The 15,150-nt window shown below is 43.8% G+C and overlaps 1 protein-coding gene across 4 annotated transcripts in view; it reads right to left on the bottom strand.

Annotated features, from left to right (window-relative positions):
• The window catches only part of ROCK2 (Rho associated coiled-coil containing protein kinase 2), a 150,826-nt gene that overhangs the window by 74,113 nt on the left and 61,563 nt on the right, over positions 1-15,150 (bottom strand). For all 4 annotated transcript variants that reach the window (XM_051827821.3, XM_051827822.3, XM_089326806.1 and 1 more), the window contains exons 2-3: positions 12,719-12,800; positions 10,370-10,470 (exon numbers count right to left, since the gene is read on the bottom strand). In XM_051827821.3, coding sequence (XP_051683781.3) covers positions 10,370-10,470; positions 12,719-12,800 — 183 coding nt within the window. The remainder of the gene's footprint in view (positions 1-10,369; positions 10,471-12,718; positions 12,801-15,150) is intronic.

Here is a 15,150-nt window from a genome sequence, read left to right as displayed (position 1 = left end):
TAGAGACAATGAAGAACTATGAAGGCACAAGCAGGACGTAGTAAAAAAACATGTGAGAGATGAGGGAAAGGTAAGTCTATGACGACCCCAAATTTGAAAATTTGGCTTAAGTAACTGGGTTGATGCTGGAGCCATTTACTAAAATGAGGAAAGTAAGAGATCGAGCAGATTTGTGGAGGAAGATCAAAGTTAGAGAAGGAATCAAACATTCTAATTTCATACATTTTACATGTCCAGGACATAACTTAATGGAACAATCAAAACAAGCCATTGTGGGAACAGTTTTTTAGCCTAGTGGTTAAGACACCCATGTGTCTCATCTGCATGACAGGGTTGTACTCCTGTCTCTACCTTCCCACCAGTGCAGACACTGGGAAGCAGCAGGGATGGCTTCAGTAATTGAGCTCCTGCTACCCACAGGGCAGACCTGGATGGCATTCCCACCTCCTGGCTCTGGCCACAGCCAGTGCAGACATTTTAGGAATGATCTAGTACATGGGAATGCTCACTTGCTCTCTTAAAAAAGTTGATTTTTTTTTTTTTTTTTTTGACAGGCAGAGTGGACACAGAGAGAGAGAGAGAGAGAGACACAGAGAGAAAGGTCTTCCTTCCGTTGGCTCACCCCCCAAATGGCCGCTACGGACAGCGCACTGTGCCTATCCGAAGCCAGGAACCAGGTGCTTCCTCCTGGTCTCCCATGAGGGTGCAGGGCCCAAGCACTTGGGCCATCCTCCACTGCACTCCCGGGCCACAGCAGAGAGCTGGCCTGGAAGAGGGGCAACTGGGACAGAATCCGGCGCCCCAACTGGGACTAGAACTTAGGGTGCCGGCACCGCAGGTGGAGGATTAGCCTAGTGAGCCATGGCGCCGGGCCTAAAATAGTTTTTTTTTTTTTTTTTTAAATAATGAATCAGTGCAGATAAGGGTTGCAGAAGCCATAAGTTTTTAGTCGTGAGTATCAACTATAGATCTGAGCCTTGCTATCATATAAACTCTGTTTAAAGTCTCAGGAGTGGGGGCCAGCACTGTGACTCAGCAGGTTAAGCCAGCACCTACAACACCAGAATCACATATGAGCTCCAGTTTAAGTCCCAGCTGATCTGACTCACCTCCTTGCTAATGTACCCGGGAAGGAGGCAGAAGATGGCCCAAGTGCTGGGCCCTGCACCCACCTGGGTGACGAGGACGGAGTTCCCGGTTTGACCCGGCTCAGCCCTGGTTAATGTGGCCATTTGGGAAATGAACCAGCAAATGGAAAAATCCATCAATCTCTCCCTCTCTCTCTGTAACTCTGCCTTTCAAATAAATAAATAAATCGTATTTTGAAAAGGCTCAGAATACACGACCTCATTTTGGGAAAGAATGAAAATAAAAAACCAAAAGTCCAGCCACTGGGAACTACAAAATTCAGAAGTCAGGCGGAGAACAAACCAGAAAGGAAACAGAAGAGCAAGCCAATAAAGTAGGGAAAAGCGGTGTTCCGAGACTGGGGGAGAACTGAGAAGGAAATACTGCACAGTCAGTAACATCACAGATGAATCTCTGCTGAGGGACACAGAAAGCCATGGCCACGTTACAAGGAAAACAGCCTCTGGAACTCTCTGCCTAGACTCAAAGCTCACTTCCATCGCTTAGCAGCTATGTGAACTGTGGCAGCTATTGATCATACTTACATGAATCGAATTACAGATGCATTCCTCATCTGTAAAATCAGCATAATAGTAATAATACAACCTAGAAGGACTGTTGTGAAAATTGTTGACCATATACAAATTACTTCCAGTCTGCCTGCCATGTTGAAATGTGTGTGCTACTATCTGTAGTTGCATTAAAAAAAAAAAAAAGAAAGAAAAAAAAAAGAAATACAAAGCCAGGTACATAATACGATGTCTTAATACAAAAATATTAAGGACACACATATATTGCACATATCTTTTAGAAATGTTAAAATTGGAAGGCAGCACTGTGGCATACACTAGCATCCCAAATGGGCACCGATTCCAGTCCCAGCTGCTCCACTTCTGATCCAGCTTCCTGCTAATGCACCTGGGAAAGCAGTGGAAGATGGTCCAAGTGCTTGGGCCCCTGCACCTGTGTGGGAGACCTGGAAGAAGCTCCTGGCTCCTGGCTTTGGACTAGCCCAGCCCCAGCTGTTGCAGCCACCTGGGGAGTAAACCAGAGGATGAAAGACCTCTCTGTCTCTCCCTCTGTCTCTGTTAACTCTGCCTTTCAAGTAAACAAATAAATGTTAAAAAAAAAAAAAAGAAAGAAAGAAATGGAAAAATCAGAAAGCTATAAATAAAATTAATAAAAGTAGATGTCTCTCAATAGAACAGGTGAATTTAATGAACATGAAAACAAATAAAAATGATAAAAATCTAGCCATTATTCCCTTAATCTAAAAACATAACTCGCACTTTTACAGGGCAGGTGTGCGGCACAATGGGTTAGGCTGCTGCTTGGGATGCCCTATCCCACACTGCAGCGCCTGCTTCAAGTCCTTGCTGCTCAGCTTCTGATCCAGCTTCCTGTTGACGCCTATCCCGGAAGGCAGAGATGACGTCTCAAGTACTTGAATCCCAGCCACCCGTGGGGACACCAGGTGGAGTCCTGGGCCCCTGACTCAGCCTGAGCTGGCCCGGCCGGCCTGTTGTGGCATTCAGGGATTGAACCAGTGAATACAAGATCTGTCTCTCCGTCACTCTGCCTTTCACATAAATGAAAATAAACATTTTTAATAAGTTAAACTAGTGCTTTTAGTCTTTAACAGAAGCTTTAACTATTTTTCCAAGAGGTCTTAATTTATTGTGTAATAACTATGTCCAGATACTTTTCTAGATGTTTCCCATATAACTCATTTAACACAAGTAACTACCTCTGAATAATTAACCATTATTCATGCTACTATCCTTACTTTTAAAATGAAAAAATGACTTACAGAGGTCATAAGGCTGATTTAATCCTATAAATCCATATTCTTAATCAGTAAATTATTCTGAATTCCATTTTTGTCATCTTTTGTGATAAAAGCTCCAGAAAGGATGAACACCAATAACAAGACTGATGTTAGACAGAGGCATCCACGCCACTGACCTTTCATGGCACGAAAACACACCCCCCCCACCCCCACCCCCCACCCCCCCCCACCCCCCCCCCCCCCGGTCTTCCTGTGGCCGGCTCCTGCACATCTTCACACTACACCCTTCCCTCTCAGCAGGATCTGGGTCAGGCACATCCCTCCAGCACTCTCTCACAGCCTAGACCTCCCTTCAGAGTAGTCATCACCAACCGAAATAATAATTCTATTTGCTCAATTCTTATCGCCTCCACAGAAAAATGGAGACCACGTTAACAGCTCTTAGGGACTAGTATTGCTCCAGGAATGTGGCAGGCCCTTACTAAACATTTCGGGGGGGGGGATGAATAAAGACCATTTTATATCTGATTATCAACTGTCAACATTTACCAAACACTACTATGTCCCACATGCCTTACGTATGCACTGTCACAGTTAATTCTTACAGTGACTCTGCCATGCAATGGAATTCTTCCTTCATTTAACCAGTGAGAACCCGAAAGACAGAGATTAAGTGACTCTGCGGAAGCCACAGAAGCTAGTGACAGAAGAACGCCCCGCTGCCACAGCCTGACTCAAGAGCCAGCACTCTGGCATCCTGCGGCACACCTGTGACAGAGCAAAGCAATTTTACAGTGAGAACTTTATTTGTTGAAATATATTGGTGGGCTCTCTGTGATAATATATTTTTTACTTGACCAGAAAAAAACATTTCCCATGAAAAGACACATTTGCACTATTATAACACTTCCTTTAAATGGCTAGAAACACATGATTAAAAGATGTGCAAGACATGGAGCATTCGCTACATATCCACAGTGCTAAGTTAGCTACCACTATAGGAATCAGCTTTAAAGATTATGGAAGAATTACTTAACGTTTCCTCTACAATCTTCTTCTTTTAAAGAGTCTCTGCTTAAAGTAACAGAAGCACAAATTAAAGCCAAAACAAACATGCTATAATTATAATCTCTTGGGTCAAGTCATCAGATTAATAGAATGTTAAAATATTTTTTACTTTTAAAAATATGACTCTTTCTGCATTTTTGGTGCCAAAACAAATTTGGGGGTGGAAAAATTAACAACAAAAATAAAGGTCTTTTGTATCTATGCATTTTCCTTTGTTTCCCAATTCTTCCTTTAGCAACCTAGCTAGTAATGATAAAAGTATCACAGAACGGAAGACCCAAAAATTCAACTCTAAATTCTAGTATCTCCTCCATAACCACACTGTATCTTAAGTAAACAGAAATAATACATCAAAGAGACATCATAGTAATAGTTAACACTTAGAAAACACCACAACTAGGGTTACTTATTTAATTAATTCATTAATCTCCCGCAATGACCCTCACAAAATAGAAATTAGCATCTCTATTCTGGAGGCTGGAACTCACAGGGATTCACACCAGTGGTCACCAGGATGTTCTGAGTCAGAAAACAGCAGAGCGAAGACTCAACTCCTGTCCTTCCCCAACCTACGGGATCTCTCATAACTCAGCTGTCACATAATCTGACCTCCTACTCTCCCCACGGTAGCTGCAGCTTCATCATTTCCACTAAAGCCAAAAAACACAACTACGTAAGAACAAAACCCCATCACTTCTCAAAGCAGTCCTTCCCTCAAATCTACTTCCAATTAATCTCACAATTCTTTCAATCACAGCTCCATCCCAGGAGCACTCCGCCACTGGCCTTTGAAGCCTCTCGTTCTGCGTGTGCTTTTGGAAGCTGAATGCTCTGAACAATCAGCATCTCTTTTTAGATGCAAATGAGAGGCGAGGACAGGGCCAGCACAGCCCCCAGGATGACTCTGGAAGGGAAAGCACCACAGGAACCAAGGCTGTGCAGAACACTGGAACTGTAGGTGGTGAAATGCTGGCGGCTAACTGGGTCCAGTCTGAGAATGAAAACCAGAGGGGGACCCAGTCACAGGGCCCCCACACTTGTGTGAGTTTTACATCCTGGGATCAACCAGATTCTCAGAGCAAATATCAGAGAAAGCCCCTCTTGCTTCCAGGGCAGGGGGGGAGTCAGGGAGTCCATTTTGAAATACGCCAGAGGCGCCAGCTCTGTGGTAGAACAGGCTAAGCCTGCACCTGAGATGGGCAGGCATCCCACTTGGGCACCGGTTTGTGTCCCCACTGCTCCACTTCTGATCCAGCTCTCTGCTCTGGCCTGGGAAAGCAGTGGAAGATGGCCCAAGTCCTTGGGCCCCTGCACTCGCGGGTGAGACCAGGAAGAGGCTCCTGGCTCCGGCCTTTGGAGCAGCCCAGCTCTGGCCTCCTGCGGCCATTTTGGGGGGTTGCAGATGGAAGACCTTTTTCTGTGTCTCCCTCTCTCTCTCTGTAACTCAGCCTCTTAAATATATAAATAAAATCTTAAAAAAGAAAAGAAACATGCCAGACCAATCTGTTCTCAACAAGGTATACTCTCAGGAAAATGGTGCGGCCAGAGCCTACTGGAACTAGAGAAGGGAAACAAGGACTGCAGCCCCCTCGGGGATCCAGTCCCCTGGCAGGGGTGGGGGCTGTGAAGCACTTTGAGGCCCCCAGTCCAGGGACACAGGGTTACTCAAGCTGGCACTTAATCATGGGATTCCAAGGCACTCCCCTCACTCCAGGCCACAGAACACTGCTAAAGGCCTACACAGAGCAGTTTCTTTGACCCAGTGTACCATGTTTAGCTATCAAGAAAAACTTACAAGACATACCGAACAGCAAAGAACACAGTCTGAAGAGACAGCAAGCATGAGACGCAGGCGTGGCAGGGAGGCTGTAATTACCAGATGGAGAATTCAAAGGAACCGGGATTCACACGTGAGGGGCGCTAATAGATACTAGGGTGGAGAACAAGGATGGCAGCAATGCAAGCCGTGAGACAGGCTTCCTATGGAGCAATTAAGAAGAAATTCTAAAGATTAAAAACACAGAAAGAGAAATAAAGAATGTCTCTGATGGGCTTATTAGCAGGTTGGACACGGCTGAGGAAAGAATTTCTGAGTTTCAGAACATACTAACAGCTATGCTGGAAATGAAAAGCAAACAGAAGAAAAACTGAAAAGATTATAACAGAACAGCCAAGGACTAAGGAACAACTACACAAAGTGTACATTCATATGTATAACGGGAACGTAAGGAGAATAAGAAGAAAACCATAAAAGAAATATTTGAAACAATATTGCGACTGGAAATTATCCCAAGTCAGGATTGGACCCCAAAGCTCCACTTCCAATCCAGCTCTTTGCTGTGGCCTGAGAAAGCAGCAGAAGATGCCCAAGTCCTTGGGCCCCTGCACCCACGTGGGAGACCTGGAAGAAGCTCCTGGCTCCTGGCTTCAGATAGGTGCAGCTCTGGCCATTACGGCCAATTGGGAGTGAACCAGGGGATGGAAGACCTCTCCCTCCCTCCCTCCCTCCCTCCCTCCCTCCCTCTCTCTCTCTCTCTGTAACTCTTTCAAATAAATAAATAAAACTTTAAAAAAATAAAATCAAACTTAAAGAAAAAAATCCTCCAAGAAGCCAAAGGAGGAAAAACATCTCACCTACACTGACAAAAGCTAAGAATTTCTCCTTAGGAACAATACAAGCCCAAAGAGAACACAGTGAAATATTTAAAGTGCTGAGAGGGAAAAAAAAATGTATACCAACCTAGAATTCTGCACTCTGGGAAATTATCCTTCCAAAGTGAAGGGGGGTGTGGCATACGATTAAGATGCCCACATTTCATATGGAGGTGCTTCAGTTCAATTCTTAGCTCTGCTCCCAATTCCAAACCCCAGTTAACTGCACCCTGGGGGACAGCAGCTGAGCAGATCCCTGCTACCCACCTGCCTGGAAGACCTGGACTGAATTCTCAGCTACCAGCCTGGCCCTGGCCCAACCTCAGCTGTTGTGGACATCTGGGGGAGTGAACCAGTGGGTAGAAATTCTGTGTCCCTCAAAAAATTGAATTTAAAAAAAATGAAGGAGGGAGAAAGGATTCTGAGAACGAAGCAACAGGTCTGTCTCTCCTCACCTAACTGACAGCTGCACTGGCAGGATCTAGTGCCTCACCTAACTGACAGCTGCACTGGCAGGGTCTAGTGCCTCACCTAACTGACAGCTGCACTGGCAGGGTCTATGCCTCACCTAACTGACAGCTGCACTGGCAGGGTCTATGCCTCACCTAACTGACAGCTGCACTGGCAGGGTCTAGTGCCTCCCCTAACTGACAGCTGCACTGGCAGGGTCTAGTGTAAAGATCCTGGAGCTCTGGCGTCTACTGAAAGCCTGCACCTTCCAGGTGAGTTTAGACTCAAGACTGGGACATTCAACACCAACTCCCAGTACAAGGGGAACTAAGCAAGTCAACATGAACACCAAGGAGAGGTACATGCTTAGAAAACACAGGGGAACATCTTGAGTTTGCACACTGTCTGGTACTTGGCACATACAGGGGCTATAGATGCCAGAGAAAACCACAAAACAATAACAAAAACATTAGCAAACACTGGGAAAATGGGGAGAATCTCATTTTCAGAGACACTGTAATATTAGATTCAAATGCCCAGTTATCAACACACAACTCACAAGGCATACAACGAAACAGGAAAGTACTGACTGGGTGTCAGGAATGAGTAAGTGGAGCACAGAGGACATTTCTGGCAATGAAAATTCTATGTATGACAGTATAGTGAAGGACATACAAGCTCTCATCTGTCCAGACCTGCAGAATGCACAAACCAAGAGCAAAGCCTAATGGAACCCATGACTTTGGGTGATTATGATGTGTCAATGTAGGTTAATTATTAAGACTGTACCCATCTTGTGGGGGTGCTGAGAATGGAAGAGGCTACGCGTGTATGGGGGCAAAGAGTACATGGGACATCTCTGGAAACCTCTGTACCTTCTCCTTTATATTCCTGTTACTCTAACATTGTTCTAAAAAATTAGTCTTAAAAAAAAAGAAAAAGGGGGGTGGGTGTTTGGCAGAATAGTTCAGATGGCACTTACGACACCCACATTCCATGTCAGAGTGCCTTGGAGTCCTGGTTCTGCTTCTGGTTCCAGCTTCCTGCTGATGAACACCGAGCAAGGCAGCAGGTGACGGCGCCAGTACTTGGGTCCTTGCCACCCACACAGAAAACCAGGATTTGGGGCTGCCGCTGTGGCATGGTGGGTAATGCCACCGCCTGCAGTGCCACCATCCCATATGGGCGCTGGGTCAAGACCTGGCTGCTCCATTTCAAATCCAGCTCTCTGCTATGGCCTGGGAAAGCAGTAGAAGGGACCCCTGCACCTGCATGAGAGACCAGGAAGAAGCTCGTGGCTATGGATCAGCACAGCTCCAGCCATTGCGGCCATCTGGGGAGTGAAACAGCAGATGGAAGACCTCTCTCTCTCTCTGCTTCTGCCTCTCTGTAACTCTGTCTTTCAAATAAATAAATAAATCTTAAAAAAAAAAAAAAAAAAAAAAAAAAAAAAAAAAAGAAAGAAAGAAAGAAAGAAAGAAAGAAAAGAAAACCAGGATTCAGGTCCCAGCTCCTGGCTTTGGCTTGTCCCAGCCCTGACTACTATAAGCTTTAGGGGGAATAACCAGCAGATGGAAGATCTCTCTCTCTGCCTTTCAAATAAAATAATTTTTTTTTTTAGAAAGAAGAAAAACAGGGTACCAGGACATCACGAATGAATGAAATATTCCAAGCATGGCTCAGTCATATAAAAATAGTGACTTTCTGTATCATGTTAGGAATTCTATTAAAGCAGCCCAAACTTCTTTACTGTTTTGGGGAGCCTCGTCACCAGTGACTCTTGCCTGGTTTCTGCTGAGGGAAAATCGTTCTTCAATCCGTACACTACCGTTATGCAGTCTATCCCTGTGTTCTTCACATTCCACTGCATCAGTCTGGTCAAATTTCACTTCTTCTATGTGCCAAAGACCTTTCCTGATGATTTCTACATTTTGGTTCATTATCGAAAATCATCCTCATTTTACTTCTTGTGTAACCCATTTACAAATTATGCAATATACCATCATTGCCCCCATACAAGTCATTAATAAAATGTCTAACAGAAGAGAAGGGACCCTGAAGGCTCCCGCTGAAGTTCTCTATCCAATGTACCATCCATGCTTTCCAGCAACCTCCTAAGAACACAACTATTAATTACAAAGCTACCCTACCCATACGGTCACTCAACTGACACCTCCCTACATCATCCTCAAGTACATAAGGCTTCTTACAGACACATCATAGACCTACAGCAGTATCCCGATCTACAAGTCCGATAAACTTCCCAGAGAAAAAACAAGGGTGGGTTTCTGGCATGCCAGTTAAGATGTCCCTTGGGACACCCACATCCTGCATCAGAGGGCTTGGGTTTAAGACCCAGCCCTGCTTCCAGTTCCAGCTTCCGGCTAATGAATAGCCTGGACACAGTGGTGATGGCTCCGATACACAGATCCCTGACACCCAAGTGGGAGCTCAGGGCTGAGTCCTGGGATCCTGCTTCACCCTGGCCCAGCCCTGGCTGTTGCAGGCAGTTGGGAAATGAACAAGCAGAAGAAAGGTCTGTCTCTATTTCTGTCTCTATTTCTGTCTCTGTGCCTTTCAAATAAAAAAAGTTAAAAAAAAAAAAAAAAAAAAGAACAAAGGAGAAGAAAAGGTTTAGTCTGTCAGGAGGCGTTTGGCGACTTCTCATCACTGCACTTGGTCAGTGCTCCATGAGAGGAGTAAAACACTGCTGTGTGAAGAACAGACTGACTACGTCAACTGGAAGCACAAACACAGAGGAACCTCATAGACTTAGGCAATGAAAACAGGACGACCATTACAGCTTCTCATTTAGTAATGAAATGTAATATTCATCATCAACATTTATAATATTTCCAATTGTTACTACTTTGGCCTGCAAGATAAATTCCAGACTTTTTCCAGTTATTAAAACTTCTGTTAGGCTTCTCATGTATCTAAATAAATGTCAGTTCTTTAAGCAGTTATATTAATCCGAACACTTGAAAGAATAAACACAGGACTTCTGTGTATTACCAAGCAGATCACAGGTGAGACCAGGCTGGCATTACCAGGTCCCAGTGTTTCAGAGCTGGAAGGGACCTGGTATTTACAACACAACGTCTGCTTTTACAGATGCAAACACTGAGGTGCTCAGAACAGACTTGACCAAGGTCACAGAGCGAATTTTTGGCATGGCTGGGCATGGAAATCAGATCTATTAAGTTGCTATTGATAATGCTCCACAGAACCATGAAGTGAAAAAGAGTAATAATAAGAGCAAAACAAACACTTTTTTCTTACCAACTGGACTTCACCAAAAGCACCTCTTCCAATAACTTTAACAACATCATAGTCTTCTGCCTTCATTTGTAGGCCTCTGATTTTTTTCACAATTTTCTCATCTATAATAAAAAGATTATCATTTATTAGCAGCACTATAACATAATCATCATATTTGTAAATAAGATTTTAGTTGAAGAAACTGCATTCCATTTTTAGCTAAATGTATTTTCTTACAGCTCCTGTTTAAAAAGTTAAAATATAAGTGCCGGTTCTAGTCCCAGCTGAACCTCTTCCAATCCAGCTCTCTGCTGTGTCCTAGGAAAGCAGCAGAAGATGGTTCAAGCATTTGGGACCCTGCACCTGCGTGGGAAACCTGAAGGAGGCTCCTGGCTCCTGGCTGCAGATCGCCCCAGCTCCAGCTGTTGTAGCCATTTGGGAAGGGAACCAGCAGATGGAAGACCTTTCTCTCACTGTCTGTAACTCTACTTCTCAAATAAATTAAAAATCTTTTTTAAAAAAGTAAAGATATGCATTAACCTTGCATTAAAGAGCCAAAGTGCTCCAGTTATTAACTACCATACACTACCACTACTGACTGCCGTAAGACAGCAATTCCAAGCAGGGCTTGTCTCAGTGGTTAAGATGTTCACAGCCCATCTGGGAGTGCCTGGTTCCGAGTCCCAGCTCCAGCCTTGGGTTCCAGCTTCCTTCTAATGTGCACCATGACTGGCACCAAGTCACGGCTCAAGTAACCGTGTCCCTGGACTGAGTTCCCAGCTCCTGACTTCAACCTAATACAGCCCTGGCCATTGCAGGCATTTGGGTAGTAAACCAGTGGAAGGGGAGTGGGGAGTGGAAGTGGGTGTGCGTGTGGGTGTGGGTGTGTGTCTCTGTGTGTGTGTGTCTCTCTTCTGTCCCTCAAATAACTTCTTAAACAGTAATAAAAGTTCCCCTATTTCTAACTCTGCTGCTTGGCAAGTTAGGTGACAGCACAAGGGTGACCCAAGCGATCCTGCGCATGCTGCATCATGGCAGAAAGCTGTCACTAAACTACTTCCAAGGATACTCTTAGGAATGAATTTTGACAGCCTACTTCTGCAAAGTCATAATCTTATATTACTTATCTTGTAGCCACAGACAAAATTGTTTAATTGGGGAATTATCCCAGTCTTTCACAATTCCAAATTAAACAGCTTACTGTGGTAACATGAAGTATACATTAAACACTGTGGGGATTTCTTAGAATTCGACTTCACTGATTTCTTTAGTAAATCACCAACACTGGCAAACATTAATGGTTATCATATATATATGGTAACAATTGTTGTTACGTTATTTTTCACTAACCAGCCTGAAATTTCCACACTTACAGAAACATAAAGCTTTTTAAGCATTCTAGGTAATAGAAAGCAAAGGTTTAGTGTTCTCAGTTTCAATTTAAAGCACCTCTCGTAACTACTATAAATAACCTGCCAAGATAGCTATTATGCTTGATAATTTATACAAAATTTTAAACTTTACCTACTTTAGTTCTGAAATTTTGCTTTTAAAATGAAGACTATTTGTTTATTAAAATAAATCAAATGGTGGGGGCAGGCACTACAGCCCAGGGGGTCAGGCTACTGCGTGGGAGGCCCACACCCCCTGTGCAAAGGCCTGGTTCAAGGTCCCGCTGCTCTGTTTCCTACCCAGCTTCCTGCTAAAGCGCAACCTGAGAGGCAGCAGATGCTGACTGAAGAACCTGAGTTCCACCCACACAGGAGACCAGGCTGGAGTCCTGGGCTCTTGGCACTGGCCTGGCCCAGCTCCAGCTATTGCAAGCATTTAGGGAGTGAATCAGTAGATGTTAAATCTCTCTCTCACTTTGTGTCACTCTGCCTTTCAAATAAATAAAAATAAATGTTTTTTAAGAAAAGTCTTTGTGACCTTTAAAAAAGATCAATGGTAAACTAAAAGACCTGAGTTTAGTAAGTTATTGGGTTTAGTAAATTGACTAAGTTAACTGTGGTATAATAATAAAAGAAATCTTTTGGAGCCGGCACTATGGCATAGCGGGTAAAGCCATTGCCTACAGTGCTGGCATCCATATGGGCACTGGTTCAATTCCCGGCTGCTCCACTTCCGATCCAGCTCTCCGCTATGGCCTGGGAAAACAGCAGAAGATAGCACAAGTCCTTGGGCCCCTGTACCCACGTGGGAGACCAGGAAGAAGCTCCTGGCTTCGGATCGGCACAGCTCCAGCCGTTGCGGCCAACTGGGGAGTATATAACTATGACTTTCAAATAAATAAATAAATCTTAAAAAAAAAAGAAATCTCTTGTCAAAAGCCTCATTATATGATCAAATAGGAAGTTTAAACATACTTACATCTATTTAAGAAATTATCTATGTTCTTGTTTTTTCTCAAAGCGGGAAAATCCAAATCAAGGACCAAGGAATTTAAACCATCCTGTCAAAAAATAAAAGAAAGAGAGTTTGTACAATTTCCAAGCAATCAAAACAGAAGTCTTTAAATTGTAACACATGTTGTTCTCTCTGGATAAACGCCAGCCCACTTTGAGGTGATACTGCCAAACTCTCTATCCGACACCTGTAAGTGGCCTTCTGACCTCTGCCCAAGGGCACTGGGCTTGACCCCGTCAAGTTTCCCTTTGTTCTTCCAGCCAACAGAGAAATGTCACTTATAAATATGTCTCCACAATTACTTTTGCTATTTTTCTCTCTTCAAATAATTAGTAAAACTTCAACAGGCTTTTGATTTTAAACAATGTACCTATACTAAGTAATCACTCATTTAACAAGCGTGAATTTTGCATTTACTTCATAAGAATAGAAAATCTAACAATAAATAAGACACTATCCTTATCCTCAGGGAACTCAACCTCTAAAAACAGGAAAAAAGGATGATGCAGTTTCTAGATTTCTATTTTCTTCTTTAAGTTTTCTGAATTTTCCAGACTTTTACAATGAGTATGCATTAGAGATTTATTATAGGAAAAAATACATACAAAATAGCAGGTGTGAAAAAAACTAAGGAGAAAGTAATTAGGTTTCAAATCACTCAGTGCATGTGCCAATGAAGGGAATAGCGTTTCTAAAATCCTATGATGGGGCTGGCACTGTGGCATAGCAGGTAAAGCTGCTGCCTGCAGCGCCGGCATCCCACACAGGTGCCAGTTTGAGTCCTGGCTGCTCTACTTCCAATCCAGCTCTCTGCTATGGCCTGGAAAAGCTATAGAAGATGGCCCAAGTTCTTGGCTCCTGCACCCTCGTGGGAGACCTGGAAGAGCTCCTGGCTCCTGGGAGTGAACCAGCAGATGGAAGACCTCTCTCTCTCTCTCTTTCTCTGCCTCTCCTTCTCTCTCCGTATAACTCTTTCAAATAAATAATCTTTTTTTTTTTTTTTTTTTTTTTTTTTTTTTTTAAAGAAAAGTCCTTTGACACACATTGTCTCATCCCCAAGTAACTCTCAGGAGGGCAGGAAGAAATATCATCATTTGAGAGAGGAAGAAACAGAGGCTCCAGGCCAGCGCCGCAGTGTTAATGGGTCAAGTCGCTCCCGCAACACCAGCAACCTAGATGGGCGCCAAAGTCTTGACTGTTCACTTTCGCTCCAGCTCCTCGCTCATCCACCTGGGAAAGCAGGGAAGACAGAGTATTTGCGCCCCTGCCACTCGCAGATCCAGAAGAAGCTCTTGGTTCCTAGCTTCAGCCTGGTCCAGCCCCAGCCATTGCTGCCATCTGGGAAGTGAATCAGCAGATGGAAGATCTCAATTACTCTCTCTCTCCTCTCTCTCTCTCTCTGTAACTGTGCCTTTCAAAGAAACAAAATAAATCTTTTAAAAAAAAAAATTCCCCTGAGAAATTAAATGATTTTGACTTGCCCAAGGTCACATATTAAGAAACGATAGTGGCAGAATATAACCTAAATCTTAGAGGTTTGATATATTTAACTCATTCCCCTAGTTTCAGTGATCAGACTGACAGCCCACTAAAAAAATAAGGGAGCTGGGCAGGAAAAAGCAGGCTGAAGGACTGTAGAAAACTGTACAGCAATAAAAAGAAACCATCTGGGGCCTTGGTAAGGAGGTAACATGAGTGAACTTACATGTCAAACTGGAAAGGTACCCTGAGTTTTTATTTACTAATTCTAAAAGAACTGCACATTCTATGTTAACTACTCAGTTATTTCATAGTTCTAATTTTCATTCATTAAAAAGTCAACTTTAGGCCGGTGCCGCGGCTCAATAGGCTAATCCTCCGCCTTGCGGCACTGGCACACCGGGTTCTAGTCCCGGTCGGGGCACCGGATTCTGTCCCGGTTGCCCCTCTTCCAGGCCAGCTCTCTGCTGTGGCCGGGAGTGCAGTGGAGGATGGCCCGAGTGCTTGGGCCCTGCACCCCATGGGAGACCAGGAGAAGCACCTGGCTCCTGGCTTCAGATCAGCGTGGTGCGCAGACCGTGGCGGCCATTGGAGGGTGAACCAACGGCAAAAGGAATACCTTTCTCTCTGTCTCTCTCTCTCTCACTGTCCACTCTGCCTATCAAAAAATAAATAAATATAAATAAATAAATATATAAAAGTCAATTTTATAAAAATTCAATGAAAGGGGCAAAAATGTTAAGAGAAAATTAACATTTTTAATCACAATTTATATCCCTTTGATATCTGATTCAGACACACAGAATAACCTTGATGTTTCAGAATATGGGAAAAAGTATTCAAAAAGTGAATTTCCAATTTTAAGTCAACTTGCAAGTAAATCACATTTGAAATACCTTCTTCCCTCCCCCACAATT

Source organism: Oryctolagus cuniculus, chromosome 2 (assembly GCF_051225735.1).
Source record: "Oryctolagus cuniculus isolate XC-2025 breed Fujian yellow rabbit chromosome 2, ASM5122573v1, whole genome shotgun sequence".
NCBI classification, from domain to species: Eukaryota; Metazoa; Chordata; class Mammalia; order Lagomorpha; family Leporidae; genus Oryctolagus; species Oryctolagus cuniculus.
Note: the sequence above shows the minus strand (reverse complement) of the source record. Positions and strands in the feature narration are given on the sequence as shown.